The 18726-nt window shown below is 36.4% G+C and overlaps 3 protein-coding genes across 3 annotated transcripts; 2 read left to right on the forward strand and 1 right to left on the reverse strand.

The window, feature by feature from the left end:
* The first annotated feature begins 2885 nt into the window (after nt 1-2885).
* LOC140796961 (peroxidase 51-like) lies at nt 2886-5371 on the forward strand. Its single transcript, XM_073150185.1, has 4 exons — nt 2886-3308; nt 3416-3616; nt 3733-3898; nt 4676-5371. Exons 1-4 carry the CDS (start codon nt 3087-3089, stop codon nt 5080-5082), a joined length of 996 nt encoding a protein of 331 aa, XP_073006286.1. The 5' UTR covers nt 2886-3086; the 3' UTR covers nt 5083-5371.
* A 737-nt stretch (nt 5372-6108) lies between these two features.
* LOC140796995 (uncharacterized) lies at nt 6109-9558 on the reverse strand. The gene is made up of 2 exons (XM_073150233.1): nt 9363-9558; nt 6109-9075 (listed from the first exon to the last, which is right to left on the reverse strand). The coding sequence occupies exon 2, from the start codon at nt 8932-8934 to the stop codon at nt 7858-7860; it is 1077 nt and encodes a 358-aa protein (XP_073006334.1). The 5' UTR covers nt 8935-9075; nt 9363-9558; the 3' UTR covers nt 6109-7857.
* Nucleotides 9559-13155: 3597 nt separating this feature from the next.
* LOC140795889 (QWRF motif-containing protein 2-like) lies at nt 13156-18111 on the forward strand. The gene is made up of 6 exons (XM_073148684.1): nt 13156-14804; nt 15840-15959; nt 16537-16653; nt 16750-16839; nt 17418-17525; nt 17629-18111. The coding sequence occupies exons 1-6, from the start codon at nt 13485-13487 to the stop codon at nt 17695-17697; spliced, it is 1824 nt and encodes a 607-aa protein (XP_073004785.1). The 5' UTR covers nt 13156-13484; the 3' UTR covers nt 17698-18111.
* The last annotated feature ends 615 nt before the right edge of the window (nt 18112-18726 follow it).

An 18726-nucleotide genomic window follows, 5' to 3' on the forward strand; every position in this document is an offset into this window, starting at 1 on the left:
TAGACTTAACTCTTGATATTGCTTCTGTTATTCACACCCTGGACTTTTACTTACAGCATCTCCATATTTGGAGCCCAAATATGGAGCCAAAAATGGAGCAAGAGCCCGGTGCACTCCAATTCACCGGGCTCCATATATATTATAATAATAATATAATATATATTATTATATTAGATATTTTTAATTGCTTAATAGATCATCTTAGCGTTATTATTTTTTATTAAAAAATATATGGTTAGAAAACTCTCATCGAGATCTTTAAAATAAGATTAATATTCAATAGTTTTAGAAGTAATTTTAAATTACTAATTTTTTAATCAAACGCATCGAAATTACATTACACGAAATAAACATCGAAATAAGCATTACATGTCATTAACTAAAAATATCAAAATTATATTACCTAAAATAAGTAGAAATTAACCAAATATAATAAAAGCAATAGATGTTTAATATTCTAGTAAGTCATCTCCGTAGCCACCAGTTCCGGTTCCGTAGCCACTTTCTCTTTCTTGACTGTGTTCACCTTCTTGCGATGAACCTCCGACTTAAAAATAAAAATGAATATTGCTTATGGAAGATGCACGGGAATGAAGGAATATAAAATTTAATGTAATTTTTATTTGATGTATTTTATTTTTAATGTATTTCATGTTTGATGTAGTTCATATCTAATGTATTTTAATTTTTAATATTTACATTGGGGATAATTTTGAGTAATTATATTTTAGGATACATAATTTATTAGACTTATTTTTATAAATAATAAAAAATTTTAAATTTAAATTAACTCAAAAATAATTTAATATTAGACTCAATTTTATAAATAATAAAAAAATTAAAATTAAAATTAACTCAAAAGTAATTTAATATTAGACTCATTTTAAAGGTCTCGATGAGACCTTTCCAATGGTATTATTTTTGTTAAAAACCGATTAGTAAAACTAATTATATACTTAGCTTAACTAACTAAATTATTTAACAAAGGATACAAATGGAATTAAAATTATTGAATATAACACTTATTGGGCAATTTTGGCATTTTCAAAAAGTTGATGTGACAAATGGAGCCCGGCTCCATTTTCATGGTGGGGCAATTCGAGCCCCACTATTCATGACTCCAAATTTGGAGCCCCATATAGAGCCCGATTGGAACTCCACTGGGCTCCAAATTTGAAGTTTTAGAGCCCGGTTGGAGATGCTCTTAGTGAGCTCCTTACAGAGCTTTCACAAACAACGACTAACATGAAAATAGGATCATATCCACAAAATAATCAAGACTAAGTAAAATTAAAAGACTAGGCTAAAAACAAGGACAAAGTTAAAGACTAGGTCTTAACCAAGAAACTTTAACAATACTTTCACATATAACAAAAGAGGAAGTAGACAGCCAAATTATTCTATTGTAGTGCAAGGAAGAAGTAATTGTCGAGGACTCGTTAAACAACCAAATTGGCAGGAAAGAGGCAATACATTACATCACGTCCTAATCAAATGGAAAGGAAAATAATAGTATTTAATTTTTATTGTCACCCTGCCTTTTTTTTATTGGATATATCATGGACCCATAAGGAACTTGCTTGGAATAAATTGCTTTATTATTAATTTGTAGGTATTGAATAATATAATTATATTCTTATGGTTATGTTATCACAAGTTCATATTAAGAACTGATCCATACGAATAATCCTCTAACTAAAGAAGTACATTGCCTTAGGATATCCAAGTACCCAAGTACTAATCATACATGGATAGATTATTGTTAAATAGATTATATATATATATATATGACAGAATAATCTTAGATGCATGCTGCAAGCTAAGTAGGATATAATTAATAATATATGTTATATTGTTTGATTTGGTGTTTGTTTTTATTGGTAGACCGAGTCTTGTTCAATATAAGCCCTTGTGGGAGAAGTATTCATAGAATTTTTTTATAAACACAAATTGATTCTAATGCGGAAGTTTGCATGACATGAGCTATACTTAGTACCTTTTAATTGGAAGTTGCTATAAGTGATCATTATGGTTTTCTATTAGTGAACGAAATCTTTTAGAGAGATTACAGCTCTTAAATTTATTAAACTAAGCTTTAATTATGTAGCTGGTCATCTCTAACTACTAGTGCAGCATGGAAGAAATAATAAAAGAGATATAGAAGGAATTGTGCAAATTAATTGGCTTAATATTGATGATTAATTTACAAAATTAAAGCTACAAGTTTGAAAGACTTATAAGTATATACAAAATTAGAGATATAAGTTTATAATATAGCCATCAATTGGGACACTTTATTCCAGTACAAAGCTTCTTCACTAGCTTTTTATCTAGCTGATATATATTGCTGTCAGGTTAGATTAACTGGAGCTTATGTGATTGCCTATTAAGTTATATGAGTAGTTAAAGTTTGAAGATTAGAAAACCTTTGACTTGATAATTCTATTGCAGATAGACTTTTATTACCATCCTGGATAGCGGAAATTTCCTGAATATTGGAACATGACACGAAGGTGATGTCTTAATTTGACCTAAATAAATTTTTCCTCACACGGAATAATGAACAAGTGGCATGCAATATTTCTGATTGCAAACTTTTCTACAAGCAAGATTAAAATTTTAATGAACATATTACAGACTCAGTCATACTTGGTCGAAGATAGAAAAGGAACCAAAATTATAAGAATGATCAATTTTGGGAGTCAGGGGTGTTAATTTAATTATGACAGCCCAACAACCATAGTATAAAAAATAGCTAAAAATATACTTAACTAATGAGCGATACATTTTCTTCTTCTGATTCTTTCTCCTCAATCGTATGCTACATATATATATATATATATATATATATATATATATCGAAGTCGTCGTGGTATATTTCTTTTGTTTTTGAGAGAGAGAGCTCGTGGCAAAGATTCCATTCATTCATTAAGTCCAGCAAATAAACAAAGTCAATCCCTCCAAATTAAAAGGCTTAACCATTAGTTAATTTCCAAAACCAAGCCACCTTTGATATACATTCCTATATATCTTACCTTTCTCTCATCTCTCTCGATCTACAATTAATACTATCAGCTAGCAAGAAGATGGGTGGGTTTAGAGTGGCTTTCTTGCTGCTAACCCTAAACCTTTGCTACCTTTGCTTCTTCTCTCACCCAGGCTTAGCCCAACTCTCTCCAAACTACTACGCCACCATCTGCCCAAACGTCGAGACCATCGTCAGAGGCGCCGTCACCCAGAAGTCCCGGGAGACCGTCAACGCCGTCGGCGGCGTCGTTCGCATCTTATTCCATGATTGCTTCGTCGAGGTAAGTCGTCCAATTTCAAGTTCATGTCTATATATAGATATCGAACTAAATATTAAGGCTTGCTTATCCACTACTATTGCATGCATGAATGCATGACGTCATGTTAGGGTTGTGATGCTTCTGTACTGATTGCTTCCACGTCGAGCAACGCGGCGGAGAAGGACCACCCGGATAACTTATCCTTGTCTTTCGACGGATATGACGCCGTTATCAGGGCGAAGGCGGCCGTCGATGCCGACCCCCAGTGCACCGGCAAGGTCTCGTGCGCCGATATCCTCGTCATGGCCGCTAGGGATGCCATAGCTCTGGTCGGTGTTTCACGATAACCACCACAATAACCCCCTTTATCCTTCCTTTGTTTATGCCGCTTTAAAACTCGCGCTTATTCTGGTTTGCGTGGGATGGCTTTTTGGTAATTTACCAGGCTGGTGGGCCGACGTACGCGGTGGAGCTTGGGCGGTTGGACGGGCTGAGTTCAACGGCTAGTAGCGTTAACGGGAAGTTGCCAGGGCCGACGTTTGATTTGGATCAGCTAACGTCACTCTTCCAGGCTAATGGGCTCTCAGTGCCCGATTTGATAGCTCTCTCAGGTGAGGATTAAATAATTAATTCCAAGAGTTCTCCGAGTTTAGAGTACTTATAATTCCCTTCTTGGATAAGTATTAGAATATAACGTAATTAATAAAGCCAACGAAGGAAATATAAAAAAGCATCCGACTTTCTGGATGCATACAAGACAATCACCATCACCTTGTTCCTGACCTTCTTGACTTTCATTACAAGAGAAGGAGAAGGAGATATGAAGACACTATCATACTAATTGATAGATAATTATCGTTTGATTCTTATATTTTTTATTTTTATTATCTCAATTTTTTTCCATTGTTAAAATTTATAAAATTAATACCTTTGTCTTTTTACCATTAAACGAATCGAATTTTGATTGTTGATTAGCTTTAAGAATTATTCGCGCAAAAGCTAACCTGTATTGTATTGAGAAGTACATATACAAACAAAAAAAAACTCTATCTTTTGATTTATTATTATTCACAGACTACCATATAAATAGTTATCATTCCACTCTATTTTTAATGCCTCAAAGATATTCTATGTTAATTTTACCCCAATAATTTGTTACCTAGAAAAATTTTAAAAAAACTTTAAATATCCCTAAGGCATTTTAAGCAAAATAGAGCGGTCGAATGACAAAATGGCAACGGTGTATAATAATAAAGACAAAACGTAGGGTGTTTTTAATAAAATCTCCTCCCAACAAACAAAAAAAATAAATTAAATCTAAAATATTGTATTTATCTTTTTAGCAATAAAAAATATTCGTTAAAATCTTTAATTTAACCGGGACCCAGCGGCGCACTCGGTGGGCGTGGGCCACTGCAGCAAGTTCTCCAACCGGCTGTATAACTTCGGCCCAGGAAGCCCAGTGGACCCAACTCTCAACATGAACTACGCGGCCCAATTGATGAACTCCTGCCCACTAAATGCAAACACCGATGGAACCGTGCTCCTTGATCCAGTGACACCTGGCAGCTTCGACAACCAGTACTACAAGAACTTGCAAGGCGGGATGGGCCTCTTCTCCTCCGACCAAGTCCTCTTCTCCGACATCAGGTCCAGGCCCATCGTGGATTCTTGGGCCCAGAGCTCGCCCGCATTCCAGCAGGCCTTCGTCGATGCCATCACTAAATTGGGCCGGGTCGGAGTCAAGACCGGGTTGCAGGGTAATATCCGCAAAGACTGCGCCGTGTTGAATTGAGGATTTTAGCTTCTTCTTCCTTTGCATATATACCCCTCATTTAATTTGATGGTACGTAGATGAAAAATGAAATGTATTTACGTAGATAAGGTGTTTTTAAAGGGGTATATATGTGAAAATGAATAATAAAAACCTGGAAATGGTCATTTCGCTTTAAAAGGAGGATGATTTCTACTGAGAATTATATGTGGCAGAGCAAGTTGTGTGAAGTGATAGGAATGTAATAATAATGTGTTTGTTATTTCAAATTATTTATGTAATAGTTGTTGAATGTGTTTGTTATTTCAAATTATTTATGTAATAGTTGTTGAATGTGTTTGTTATTTCAATTTATTTATGTAATAGTTGTTGCCCTGTAACTGTAAATATTGATGTCCTTATTTTCTAAAATAAAAACCTTGTGTTGGTATTTTACTTGGCTTCCAATGTTTTGTGAGACCTGAGTGTTTTTGTGAAGTTGTGCAGCATCACTACATTAAAAGAAAGAAAATCTTCGACTCTCTGTTTGCAAATTACCACATTTGCCAGGAGGATAAAATTCACAGCTTGCATCTTACTACAATCAGAGGGTAAAATTCATAACTTGCTTCTTATTACAGTCATCACATGGCTCTGACGAGAAATAGTATCTCAGATCCCATGTCAATTCATCAACTTCTTGTGATTTCTCAGGAGGAGATGAGCTACATCTTAAATTTCACCAAAACATGCAGCAATCACATAAAAAGAGAACTGCTATCCAATGAAGAAATCCTCCATTTCTTTTCTTTAATATATTTCGGTCAAAATCCAGTAACATTGAGTTGAATAAAAAGAGTAGCTTCAAAAGCATCAGATTCTCATCTCATGCCTAAATTACAATGTACACTTACTCAAAATACATCTCAGAACCAAGTCCACCCTCCTTGTAAGCTATTTCATAGTAAATAATCAATTCAGTAATCAAGAAGCAAATCGTGCTTCTTTTGTTCAAATCGTGCTTCTTCAGTTGGTAATATCACATCAAAGAATGGAACGAACATGATAGGCGAGATGAAACTTGGTTCATGGATCTTCAATAATTCCATGCTAATCAAATAGAGAGCCTTGAGTACATTGACTGATTAAAATGTTTGTTAAACTTTGGCTTTACTTTCAAAATTGTATCGGATAGAACAATTATTCTGAGAGTAGTTCTAATTTGACTCTGAGGTATACAAACTTATCAGATAGAACCATTCTTCTGGGAGTAGTTCTAATTTTGACTCTGAGGTATACAAACTTACTTTCCTGATGGCATTAATGGCACCATGTTTTGTACTTCTGCTGTTCCAAAGAAAAATAAGCCCCATTTCTGCAACACGAGGAAACTAAGAGTAGTGATAATTCATATATACATAAAAATCAACTATTAATAAATGAAGCAGAAAGATGAACAAATAGATGTTGAAAAAGATAAAGAAAATTTCTAGTTTCAAAATTTACTTTTGAAAAATATAATTCATATGTACACCAAAAGAAACCATGAAATTACTAAAGTTGCACCTCAGAGGATCATAAACTTTCTACTTTTGAAGAGGATAATAAGGGATACATATATATTAGCAACTTAAACAACAATTTACACAAATAAATTCTAAAATACAAATGTAATAGATCCTTTAGAAGTGTTACCAATGCCAAAGTATAGTCCTTTTCAGCTGACAAATTTCAGTTATTCATAGTATAAACAACCACCCATATTGTGGCCACCACTCCACCATAACTACTGGAAACATCACAAAAAAGAAATAATTTAACGCAATGCATCATGAACTCCTTAATGATTCCCTAAAGCAGAATGAGAGAAAAAGAACAAAACTTTGTAGCTTACAGAGAGATGTGCTGTGCTGCAACTAAGCAGTAATTATCTTCCTGGCGCTTCAAGTGATTTTACAGACTCTCCACCTGCATTCACAAAGTTTGCTACCAACCATTTTATTTTAGGCAAGGAAAACAGTTGCCCAACTAAGACAACATGTCAGGTCTGTCCGTATTTTTCATACATAAAGATGCAACAGCCACTCAAACATTTCTAGCAAGAGCATTCCACCTGAAAAGCTCATGTCAGGACGTGCTACCTTGTATAGAAAAGACGTTATTTGGTTATAATCTTGTTGACTCTCTCCGAATTCTGAGAAATTACACTTCCAGGATTTTATATGGTCTGAAAGGACACAAGTAGAAACCACATTTGTTTGACTTAGACAGAAATATCATTCAAAATTCAAATACCGTGTACAAGAATCATTTGATCCTAACTTTGATTTTATCATAGAACCTAGCAAAATCAAATTCCCAAGAAAGAAAAATCTAATCCTTTATTACAAGAAAGCAGTAAAGATACTACCGCAGGACCTGATCCATGTCAAATTTTTTTGAACAGGAAAGTGGTTTATATATATGTATTGGAAAATTTTCTCACTCTGGTCCGGGACGGTAGATATAATCACTTAGTATTTTCTGTCACAAAGAGTCAATCTGTCGCAAAGAGTCAATCCTTCAGAAAGTATTTTCTGATTGAACTTTATTCTCATGAAAGATGTTCACATAAAGAATCCTTGCAACTTGAATGTTCACATGCTCACAGTGTGAAGGCTTTTTGTGTGGCATTTTCTTTGCTTTGGCCCAACTTATTATACTGCTTCAATATTATCAAAGACTCCCAGAGTACTCCATATCTTTTACCTGGACTCATATAGTATTCTACTATTTCCATCATAAAAGGGAGACTCGAGCGATGTTGTCCTTCCGTGTTCATTCTTCTAAAGATCGTAGGCTTATCTTTTCAAGCTGTACAGGCCAATCACCTCCGAGCAACTGAGGTTTTGATTCCATTGCCACCTGAAAATCTTGTAAAGAAGCATGATAACACTGATTTAATCCAACATGTCTGTCCTGCAATACACCATTCATACCCCCCATAATCATTCCGTTTGCTCGAGGCGTTCTCCTATTAGTGCACCTTGCTTTTCCCAAATCCATACAAGGTCTGATCAACCTCCTCAGAAATGCATCCAGTCCAAAATTCAATACATTAGCGCACTCCAATGATACACCAAGTCCTTCAGCCTCAAATTTCCGCTCCAGTTGCTTGCATAAGGACCTAGAATCTGGCAGTTCAGAAGTGCTACAACAAGACTGAGGAACAGATGACCTCAAAAGATGAAACCCGGCTGCAGAATCACAACGAGTTGGTTTACGTGGAAGAGCACCGACAAATTTTGGAATACCCAAAGGAGCCCTTATAGGACTTCTACTTTGAACACATGGACTGCCTCTCACTTGCTCCACCTCCTCCCCATCTTCCACTGATGCAACTTCTAATGGAGCTTTACTACCAATAGATATCAATTCTGGAGCGCTTTGCTGATCTCTCGACCTTTGCATGTCACAAGAATTGGTGACTTCTTGCATTGGTCCAGGAGGTACCTTTCCATTAGGACCGAGGGGGCTCGGTCGATCCCCAATCTTTCGATGACGGCTGGTAATGGATCTTCCTCTCCGAGGAGATGCGGGGAATGCATCTCCCAACTGCCCACTCGATATTTTACTGGTCCTAGAATGCCCTGTAGCTGTTTGTTTGCTAGGTGGTCCAACTCCAAAACAGGCATTGGCAAGAATCGATCGAATAAACAAATTGTGAAGGGCAATATTTTCCTTTCCAATGGTACTGTAGCACAATTTGTCAAACTCCAATTTACTAAGTTTAAGGCTCATCAATCTTTTGAGGTAATAAAAGTACTTCTCAGCTTTCTGCCGTCCAAGCTTCTTGAAGAGCTGAGATTTGAGCTCCACGAGATCAACTGGGGTAAACTGCCGACAAGATGGCATCTTGGCTCCAATTACTACTCAGCAATGGGAATGCAGCTTGAGAAACCCTAAATAGAGAAACCACGCAATCCCTTGTCTGAGAAACAAAAGCTCGATCTGGGTTCGCAGAGAAATTGCAGAAGAATTTTTTTGCTGGATCAACTGGGGAAAAAGGAAGGCCACAATTAAAATGAGATAAAGTTAAGTAGATTTCAATCGCAAGGTCACTCATTTACTTAAGAAATTAAACCTAATCGACAAAAATTTAGGGCAAGATGCGACGACTACTCAGGTAATTTTGCTCCAAGTAACAAACTAATCACGAAACCCTACTCCGAAATCGGGGATAATGATTAATAAAAGCACGCGATCGAGCACGCGATCGAGGAAAGCAATAGATAGCGAGGAAAGGAAAAGAAGAAATAAAATAAAATAAAATAAAAATCTACCTCGTCGTCGAAGAGCTCGAAGTTTGAGCAGCTCGATCGCAGGAATTTGGTGGAGAGAGTCAAAGGGTAGGTTCTAAATTTTTCCCCCTTTTTACTACTCGCGGCCGTGCTTTCGATCTGTTTATATATTAATAAAGGGGGCGAGAAGAAACGTTTGGGTTCCGGGGGAAGTTTTTGTGACACCAAAAAAATCGGGGACTCGAATTGGGGAAGCTTCGAAGGTTCGAAGAGTAAAGACGATTGTTTTGGGTCAACAGCACGTGCGGGTCTCGCCTACGACGGCCAAATAAGCTCTCCCTGAGCCATGGAAATCCAAATACAAGTTCATAGATACGGTGAAAAATTTATCCAATCCTCGATAACTTTATACGATCTTCGAATTCGACTAATTTAATTAAATAGTATAGAATAAATAATTATTATACTTTAGTGTGAATCATCTAAGAGTACTCGGAGTTTATATGAAATTGAATTTTGAATTAAACCACATAGATAAAAGAGTAATTTCTCTTCTTTTTTTTGTAGCTATAAAAGAAAATGATGGCCATTAGTAGTCAGAGAGAAATAAATGTAAAAAAAAAAAAAGATAATTGAATAGATATTTTTATAAATTATCTATTATGTTTAAAGGTACGATGTATGTTGTTATTTGTTACCTAATTATTTAAAATTTTAAATTAACTAATTATCTAATATGGTATTAAAATTTTATTTTCAAATACTTATAATACAAATCTCGCTTAGCTCTCATTTTATTTTAATTTTTCTATTATATTCTCCTATGCAGTATAACGGGTTGGACATTTTCTGTGTTCATAACTTCATATGCGATATATAAAAGGCCATACATCAGATGACGTGTTAAAAATATGATATATATTATTATTATATTATCTAATAATTTAAATTTTAAATTAATTAATTATCCAGTATAGTTAACTTTTGTGAGTACACATACAGAATAAGGGTTTTAAATATATTCATACAAATTTTAAAATATATATATATTTGCTTCAAAGGTAGGTTATAAATATTAAATTTAGAGGAGCATGAGCACTTGAGGTATATAATTGTAAAAAAATAAAAACTAAAAGCATAAATAACTAATATGGGCCAGCCCAAGATCATAGCCTTTTGGGGCCGGTTACTGCTCACCTTGAGGTCATTGGACTGCATGGTTCCAGTTTCAGCTGATACGTCTCTGCCCGTCTTCTTCTCTCTTCTTCTACTTCCAAGAAGAAAAAAAAAAGAGCTTAAGATCGCGGGAGAAGGTTTGTTTCACACGTATAGTATGTATTAATTTGCCTTTGAGTCTCCATTGATAACGGCGGAGGAGCTTGGAAGGGCCACTTGGGCTCTGCATGCTTCATTACTTTGCATCAGGCTGTTAAGTGTTAATTTATTTTGTTAGATAATTATGAATAGACCAAAAGCTTAAACTGCATGCGAGGTAATAAAATTATTCATATAGTTTACGGATTCAAGCATGCAATAAGTTTCAGCATTTACTTGTTCCATTTTTATCAACTGATCAACTAATACAACATATGATCGATCTTGTAATTCTTTTGTACACTTCTTTCTTTTCCTCAGGATATATTATTTGTTTTCATTTGTCTCTTTCTTTTGTCTTGCAGTATCCAAAAAACCAAAAGTAAAGCAGCAAAAAATCCGATGCAAAGCAACTGGTATCGATCTTAATTTTTCTTTTCATCAAGTTAATTTCTTAGCTGTTTTTGGTTTAAAGGTCAATCATTGTTTCATTCAAATGCGTGCTTATTCTTACGTATAGCAAGATACGTTTGACGTGGCATGCATGCATGCATGCATTAAAGCACTTACTGTCATAATCCAATTTTTTAAACAATCTTTTTTTTTTTTTAAAGAAAGAAGTAAAAGCTCGCAGGCGTTTGTTGTGACGTAGAAATATTGACGTGAACGTTGTGTATGCAGAGGTCCATCTTGTCTCGACTTTATCCATGCAGAGTAATATTCTTAACCTTTGCGTGCAATTTCCTATGGTTTATAAATGAATATTTATTCAGTTTCACTATTTTTTCTAGGTTTCTTTTCTCTTTGCAACCTCGGAAAAATATAATTTTTTTCAGCAATAAGATGATGAACTCTGGTTCTTAAGACAGTTTTTTGTGCATAGTGTTTGTAAATATATACTTCTTATATATCAATATATGTTTTTGTAGCTTTGATTAAGAATAGGATATGATTGCATTTCATTATCTTGAACTCACTTAGGAGGCAAGTCACACTTATAGCAATCATTTACCACCTTGAATATAACTTAAGTTAGTACTTTTAAGTGTAGCTAAAAATCTCCTGCAAAAGTAATCGAATCAGGGAATTTCTGCAGACTGGGCTGCAGAGAATCCACATCAACTTCATTTTGGCTTCTCGGAGAAGAATGCATGCATGTCAATAATGATACGAGGTGAAAAAAAAAGGGAATAAAAAAGTACTGACACTTGCATGCTTCTTGGCTATATTTGGTAGTTGTTAGTGATTAAATCTTCGATAATATATATATATATATATATATATATCTGGATATATAAATGGCATATAGTCACATATAAATATAGAGAAGAGGCATGCAATGCAAATTTACTTCTTTAATTCCCACCTCATATGGAGTGTATTATTTTCTATAATTTTCCACATAGTAATTTATCCTCTAGGAATATTAGGTTATGGCACGCCATAGTAATATAGTATCCTTAGTTCACAAGACAAATAAGCATTTATATGCCTGATTAAAGTTACATATTTCGTTCTTTTGGATAATGGTGTAAAAAATTAAATTTAATACAAGTGTAGACAAAAGCTCTTCAGCTTTATATCATCTCAAGATTTCTTGAACTCAAGTCTACTTGGGAAGTTGTACAGCTTCTTCTTCACGATAGCAGGTATAAATTATTACCGAGTTGTCTCTCTAATCCTCCTCCTAATCCTATAGAATTATGAGCTAAATCATGATCAATCTTAATGTTGAGCATATTGCAGAAACGAAAAGAAATTAAATTAATCAAAACCAAGCAACTCTAGTTAAAAGGAAAAGCCAAACCTAGAGATTTGTACTTGGTCCATAATTATAAAATTAAAAGTATTTATTCATTCTTTACTTGATTCGATGCTCGTGGCTAATTCTGAAAGATAAAAAGATTAGTAGAACCTAAGCTTACTCGCCAAGTTGTAGGGGTTTTCCTACAATAGATTGATCCATAATTTAATATTTTAATTGCATACGAAACCTATCAAAAAAAATTTCCTTCTATAATGCAACTAATTCGACCTACCTAAATCTATAAGTTTGAAGTTGACACAAGGTTAGATGCTAAATATTAATTAGTGGTTAATTTGGTCACCTAGCAATAATATGGAAAAGACAAATTTACCCTCACCCCACTAGTGGTGACCACAATTACGCCTTAAAACGTTCGTCTTGCGCCCATCATTATGTTTTCGCTTATCCTTCTAAATCAAGTAGCTGTAGAGGATGGTCTGTATGCCTAGATGCAGGAAATTGGTACATCCATTTGTTCATCGAGTACTCCTGCCGATACGTCGAGATGTAGGGACTGCAGACGATCATATAGTCTTCGTCGAATAAGCTACAAATATACGGTCAAAAAATAAGAAAAGAGTATTTAAAAAAAAGAAAAAAGAAAAGAAAAGAAAAGAGAAAGTATTAAAAAAAAAAGAAAGGTAAAATTTTTGGTTTTTGGAGGAGTAAAATGACAGAAATACCCAGGAAAAATTTCTTCGTCGTCTCCGTTTCGGTACCCACCTCCGCCCCTTCTCTCGCTTCCGTTACTTCTTCCACCATTCTCCTCTTCCTTTATTTCTATATTCTCTTCTCTGTCTCTGTCTCTCTCTCTCTCTCTCCTTCCCTCGCTTTCCCTTTCTTGTTCTTTTCCCCTTTTCTATCTCTAGACTCTTATCTCCCTAGATCCATACTAAGCTCTCTTCTCTTCGTTCCTCGCTCTCCATTACCCCTTCCTCTTCTTCTACTCCTCTGGTAGATAAGCTGGAGTCAAGCGATTCGAGTGTCGAGCTCTGTGGAAGCAACCAGGCACCAGATCAGAGAGATAGAGGGAAGAAAACGCCATGGTTGTTGCGGTCCCCGCGGCCGCAGCGACGCCGACTACTTCGAGCGCACGAATCCCGAGGAACCCATCTCCCTCCCGTCGTCCTGGCTTTACCCCTTCGGAGAAGGACCGCAATGCCACTCTTGTACGAAGGCCTAAGTCTAAGGAGATCTCCTCCAGGTACTTAACCACTTCTTCTTCCTCCTCAAAATCCAATCTTTCTTCGGTTACAAGTACTTCTACTACTACAACTACTACTACCTCCTCTTCCTCCTCCGCTTCTTCTCGACGTTTTGCTTCCCCTCTCGCAAACCACCGCCCCACTACTCCATCACCATTGCCCCAACCGAAGCGATCCCAGTCGGTCGATCGCACGCGCCCAATCGCCACTCCTCGGGTAACCAACAACGCCGCCGAGCTATCTTCCGCCGCCAAATCCCTGTGCAAGACTACCCGAAGCCTGTCGGTGTCTTTCCAGGGGGAGTCCTTCTTCTACCAGACCAACAAAGCGAAACCCACTTCCCCTTCCTCCACCCGGAAGTCGACCCCGGAGCGGCGGAAGTCCAATGCCTCCGCGGAGAATGCCAGACCCTTGGAGCACCGCCATTGTTGGCCATCGGCCAAAAACCGGGAGCTGAATCCGTTAACCAAGAGCTTGGATTGCTCCTTGGAGAAGAAAGAACCAATCATGGCTGCTGTCCGGTTGCTCCGGAAGTCAATGATGGATGATGAAGGGGCCAGAAGGGCTTCGTTTGATGGCGCTGACTTCTTGGTGTCAGACACGGATAGTGCATCTTCGGGGAGCAATTCGGGGTCACTGGAGCCCGGGATTCCTCCAAGAGTGCGTGCCACAACTAAAGGAATTGGTGTTCCTATGAGGTTCTTTCAGGAAACTACTAGCCGGTTGCGCCGCTTTCCAGAGCCAGGAACGCCATTGTCGTCATTGGGTTCGAGGGCCGTGGCGTCTCCCAAGACAGTTCCGGCAAAGAAGTCACTGTTAAATGGCATGCTATCGTCTTCATTCACTGCATCCTCTCCTCTTCACGGACCTATCCGGTCTTCTTCTCCGAGTAGGCCTGTGCCTACTCCATCAGCTCGGAGAATGGCCAGTCCTTCCCGGTCAAGGAACGGTATGGTGGTGAATTCATTCAGTGGTGAGCAACAGTTCAAGGGCTCTTCAGTTCTTAGTTCCATTGTGGATACTAGGAGAAAAAAGAATGGGGATAACAGGATTGAAGAAGCACACCAGTTAAGGCTGTTACATAACCGACAGTTGCAGTGGTGCTGTGTTAATGCGCGATCAAATGCTGCCTTTTTGGCGCAATCTCTGGATGCAGAGGTGAGACATGAGGTTCTTGAACTGGAAACTTGTTTTTTTGTGATAAATCATGGAATATATTTATGCCTCAAGCACCTAATGGTGAGTCTTTACCTTTACATAGGCATTTCAATTTTGTATTTGCATGATGGTTTGTGTTTAATTCTCCTTAAATAGGAATCTTAAAACTTTACAAGTTGAATGTTATTCATTTTATGCTTTATTAGTAAGAACATGCCCTTTAATTCTTGTTCTTGCATAGATGTTTTGTCACCTATCTGATAAGTTACTCAGAGAAATTTCTTACTCCATAGAGAACTGTCAAGGGACTGCTGCATAAGATCTGAGATATAAGCAGATAATCTTAGAGTTTCAATAATTCATTGTTCATGGGCTGTGCAAGGTACTTATCATCATAGATAAAAATTGTTTGGTCAAAGCACCACTGTGTTATTCTTCCAGGAGGGAGGATCTTTTTCTTCCAAATTTAATCAGCAGGGATTCTGCATGCTGTCTCCTGTAATTTTTCATGCATCTGTTGACTTACCATTAGATGCCCGAGGAAAGTTGGAATTGAATACTTCATTTCATTATTTTTAGTTGCTTTTACAAGCTTCTATTCTGGCACTCTAAATTCAAATATTTTGTTGTCTAGACTGAAATATAAATCAAGATCAAGAAATAGAGGCTTGTAATTTGTTTACATATATGCCAACTTATTAAACACACATATCAAATAAAGGTGTTGGTCACATGCATTGTCAAGCTACAGTGATACTCAGTGGAGTCAGAAGGACCATGCATGAGAACTTGGAAAACTTTGTGCAGCATATCTTTCAGGGATCCCTAACAGATTGCCATGTAATTTGTGCAACAAGAAAACATTAATCATCTTGTCTGTTTGATTTGGCCCCAGTGTATCTTTCAATTCTGGTAGGCATCTACTGCTTCGATCAAAATTTTATTACATCATTTAAATGCTTCTTTTTTTTAAAAAAATTCTTATTTTCAACTTTTCATCCTTGAAATAGCTAATTTTCTTCTGATTCTTACCAGAAATATCTGTATAATGCTTGGCTTACTAACTCGGAGATGCGTGACTCTGTTATGTATAAAAGGCTTGAGTTACAATTTCTCCTGCAGAATACAAAGCTCATGTCCATTCTCAAGGGACAAGTAAAACTTCTATCCTTGTCTGTGTTTCCTTATTGCTTATTTTCAACGTTACCATTTTCTTCATTTAATCTCTTTAGATTGGAATTATCATGTCTGTTGTCTTTCCTTAGACATTGATTCCTCTTAAGTAAGACAAACATTCTCAAATTTAAATTTAGTTTGATCACATAGTCATTGAGGTTTCAAACCAAACCAATAAGATTGTAGGCACTAATTTAGAAGTTAAAGGCTTATTTCTTAGTTTGATCCAGTAAGATAAAGAACATTTGATTTAGGGATCGGCTTTATCTTGAGGCAAAAATGAGCCAAGAAAACCAAATGAAGCTCAGTCCAGTATGAGAAACTGTGGACGCTTATACATGATGGCATGATACATGACTATAACATCTATTACCTAATGTTGAGTAGCTTAAGACATAATATTTGCAAAGATTCTAGGAGATGCCTTTCTTTTGCCAAATCCCAAAAGTTCATATGTTTTGTTACTAGAATGTGAACTATCAGCAAATTTCTTACAGCTTCAAAAGTCCTTGATGATAATGCTCTCTAAAGATCTTGTTGCACTCTACTGAAACAGATGGCATATCTAGAGGAATGGGCTGTAGTAGACAGAGAACATTTAAGTTCTTTAGCAGGAACTATTGAAGCATTAAAGGCCAGCACTCTCCGCCTTCCAGTTACAGATGGAGCAAAGGTATGAAATAGACAAATGTCTTTTAATGTTTTTTCATAGATATGTCTGTTAAAGGCTTGAAGTTCTGAACGAATGCAATTACTTTCTGTTCAACAGGTAGATATCCAAGAAGCGAAAAATGCTGTGGGATCAGCTGTTGATGTGATGCAAACAATAGGAAGTTCAATATACTCTTTACTCCCAAAGGTGTTGTTTCTGTCATTGAAAAGTAGTTTGTGTATCATATTAGCTTGTTGTTCTGCCTGCCAACATGGAAAACATGCTGGTATTTTATAGTTTTTTTAACCAAAGAACCTAATTGTTTCTTTACCCATGTTAAGTGCTGCATATTTTCATAATTGATGAATAATTGTACATGAATAGTGAATAGGATATGAGTATCAGATTCACATGTTGAACTTAATGCATATGCAACCCACCCATATCAATGTCATTTACCCCTTCATTAGGTCTTTCATCAAAGGGAAGATGGCTATTTCTGATTCCTACTAACAATTTCCGCCCAAGAATTTTTTTTGCGCTTAAGCATATTTTCTGTTGTTATTTTTATCAATTTATCAATGACCTATTTAATAATATCTGTTTGTAAGATGTGACAAGCAGATTCTGTTGTAATATTTGGCAAATAAAATCCCAAACATGAAATTTCATTATGGATCCATACGTACTTTAACTTGCATTGTAATGGATGAAGTTCTAAAACTAAATACCTTCTTAAATTGTATTTTTTTGCTTCCGGAGACTGAAACTGTCATCACATACAGGTAGGAGAAACAAGTCTTCTGGTGAGTGAACTTGCTAAAGTTGCTGAACTAGAGCGATCTCTCATGGAACAGTCCAGAGAATTGTTATCCACATTTGCAGCAATGCATGTAAGTCATTCCACCTGTGGAATAGATTCCGTTCAAACATAATCTTCATGTAGTTGTCTTTCAATTTCCACCTTCTTGTTTTTGATTCAAACTTGTAAAGCAGGTTAAACATTGCAGCCTGCAAGGGCAGATAGTACAGCTAACTCACAGACAAAGCCTGGCGCAGCCTTAATACAGAGACTATGCTTGAATTCAACTAACATCGCAGCACAGTTGCTAACTGGGTCTCGCGCCCAAAAGTTCCAAGCACTAAAACTGGTGTTTCCTGGATGCAAAATGAGTGTTAACTCTGCTGGCGATCTCACCCAAGTCATCCGACTCAATAGTTTTGTATGCTTACATCACAGTAGTGGTTGATTACAGCTTAGTTGCTGCATTAGATGCACACGGGTAATATTTGCTCTACTGATAAAAGAAAAAGTTGATGTGTATATATTTGATGCTTTCTTTTGCCACCTTGGTTGGTACCAAGTTCCTTAGTACTAGGGCTACTAGCTCATATGTGAATGTGCTCGCTTGTGTAGTGCTTTCTTTAGTGAAAGAATTGTGCTTTTGGTTTAACTGCAAAGCTTCCCCTTTTTATCTCCATACTGCGTAATTGATGTCTTGTATTAGCCCATTGGATGTATCAGCTTTCTTTTGTCGTGTATTTTAGTTGGTAAATTTATTTTTCTTCCTTGTCTTTTGGATGAGTTCAGATGATAAGAACGAAAGATTATTCTTTATTGTTCACAGTGCTATTAGGAACATTGGATCTGCCTTTGTGCTGTGTATAAAAGGAGATTCTTTGAGAGCTGAGATTGCTTGCCTAACTTTTTTAGATTGGCATTGTTGATCCTCAGTTGACCTTCTACTCAAATTTAGGAGCACAAACCATTTGGTTATCCAAAATTTTGGAGTCAACGCTGAGTCATGTAGACTCTAACAAATGCTAACGTGGCAAGATGCGATAGAAAGGTCCTATCTTACTCTATCTAGCCATGATTCTTGAAGGTTTCATACTCAAATTCTTGGCTCTATTCGTCCATGAAACAAAATGCCCCAAGTACAATACTTAGAGGAGATGAATCCAAATGTTGGTCTCTCAAAATTCCCACCCATATCATTGGGGCCTATAATTTGCTCATACGTGTGCTTCTATCTATTCACGGATAAGATAGAATTACGATCCACTTGCAGGAAGATAAAAATATCATTTAAT

The sequence above is a fragment of the Typha latifolia genome, chromosome 10 (assembly GCF_019914945.1).
Source record: "Typha latifolia isolate L0001 chromosome 10, TyphaL0001v2, whole genome shotgun sequence".
Lineage (NCBI taxonomy): Eukaryota > Viridiplantae > Streptophyta > Magnoliopsida > Poales > Typhaceae > Typha > Typha latifolia.

Bases quoted from the DNA above. Each gene is read 5' to 3' on its own strand.
- LOC140796961 (XM_073150185.1), top strand. From the start codon at position 3,087: ATGGGTGGGTTTAGAGTGGCTTTCTTGCTGCTAACCCTAAACCTTTGC. The intron at 3,309-3,415 runs GTAAGTCGTCCA...ACGTCATGTTAG, and splicing joins TCCATGATTGCTTCGTCGAG to GGTTGTGATGCTTCTGTACT. The intron at 3,899-4,675 runs GTGAGGATTAAA...ACCGGGACCCAG, and splicing joins CGATTTGATAGCTCTCTCAG to CGGCGCACTCGGTGGGCGTG.
- LOC140796995 (XM_073150233.1), bottom strand. From the start codon at position 8,934: ATGCCATCTTGTCGGCAGTTTACCCCAGTTGATCTCGTGGAGCTCAAA.
- LOC140795889 (XM_073148684.1), top strand. From the start codon at position 13,485: ATGGTTGTTGCGGTCCCCGCGGCCGCAGCGACGCCGACTACTTCGAGC. The intron at 16,654-16,749 runs GTATGAAATAGA...TCTGTTCAACAG, and splicing joins CAGTTACAGATGGAGCAAAG to GTAGATATCCAAGAAGCGAA. The intron at 17,526-17,628 runs GTAAGTCATTCC...CTTGTAAAGCAG, and splicing joins CCACATTTGCAGCAATGCAT to GTTAAACATTGCAGCCTGCA.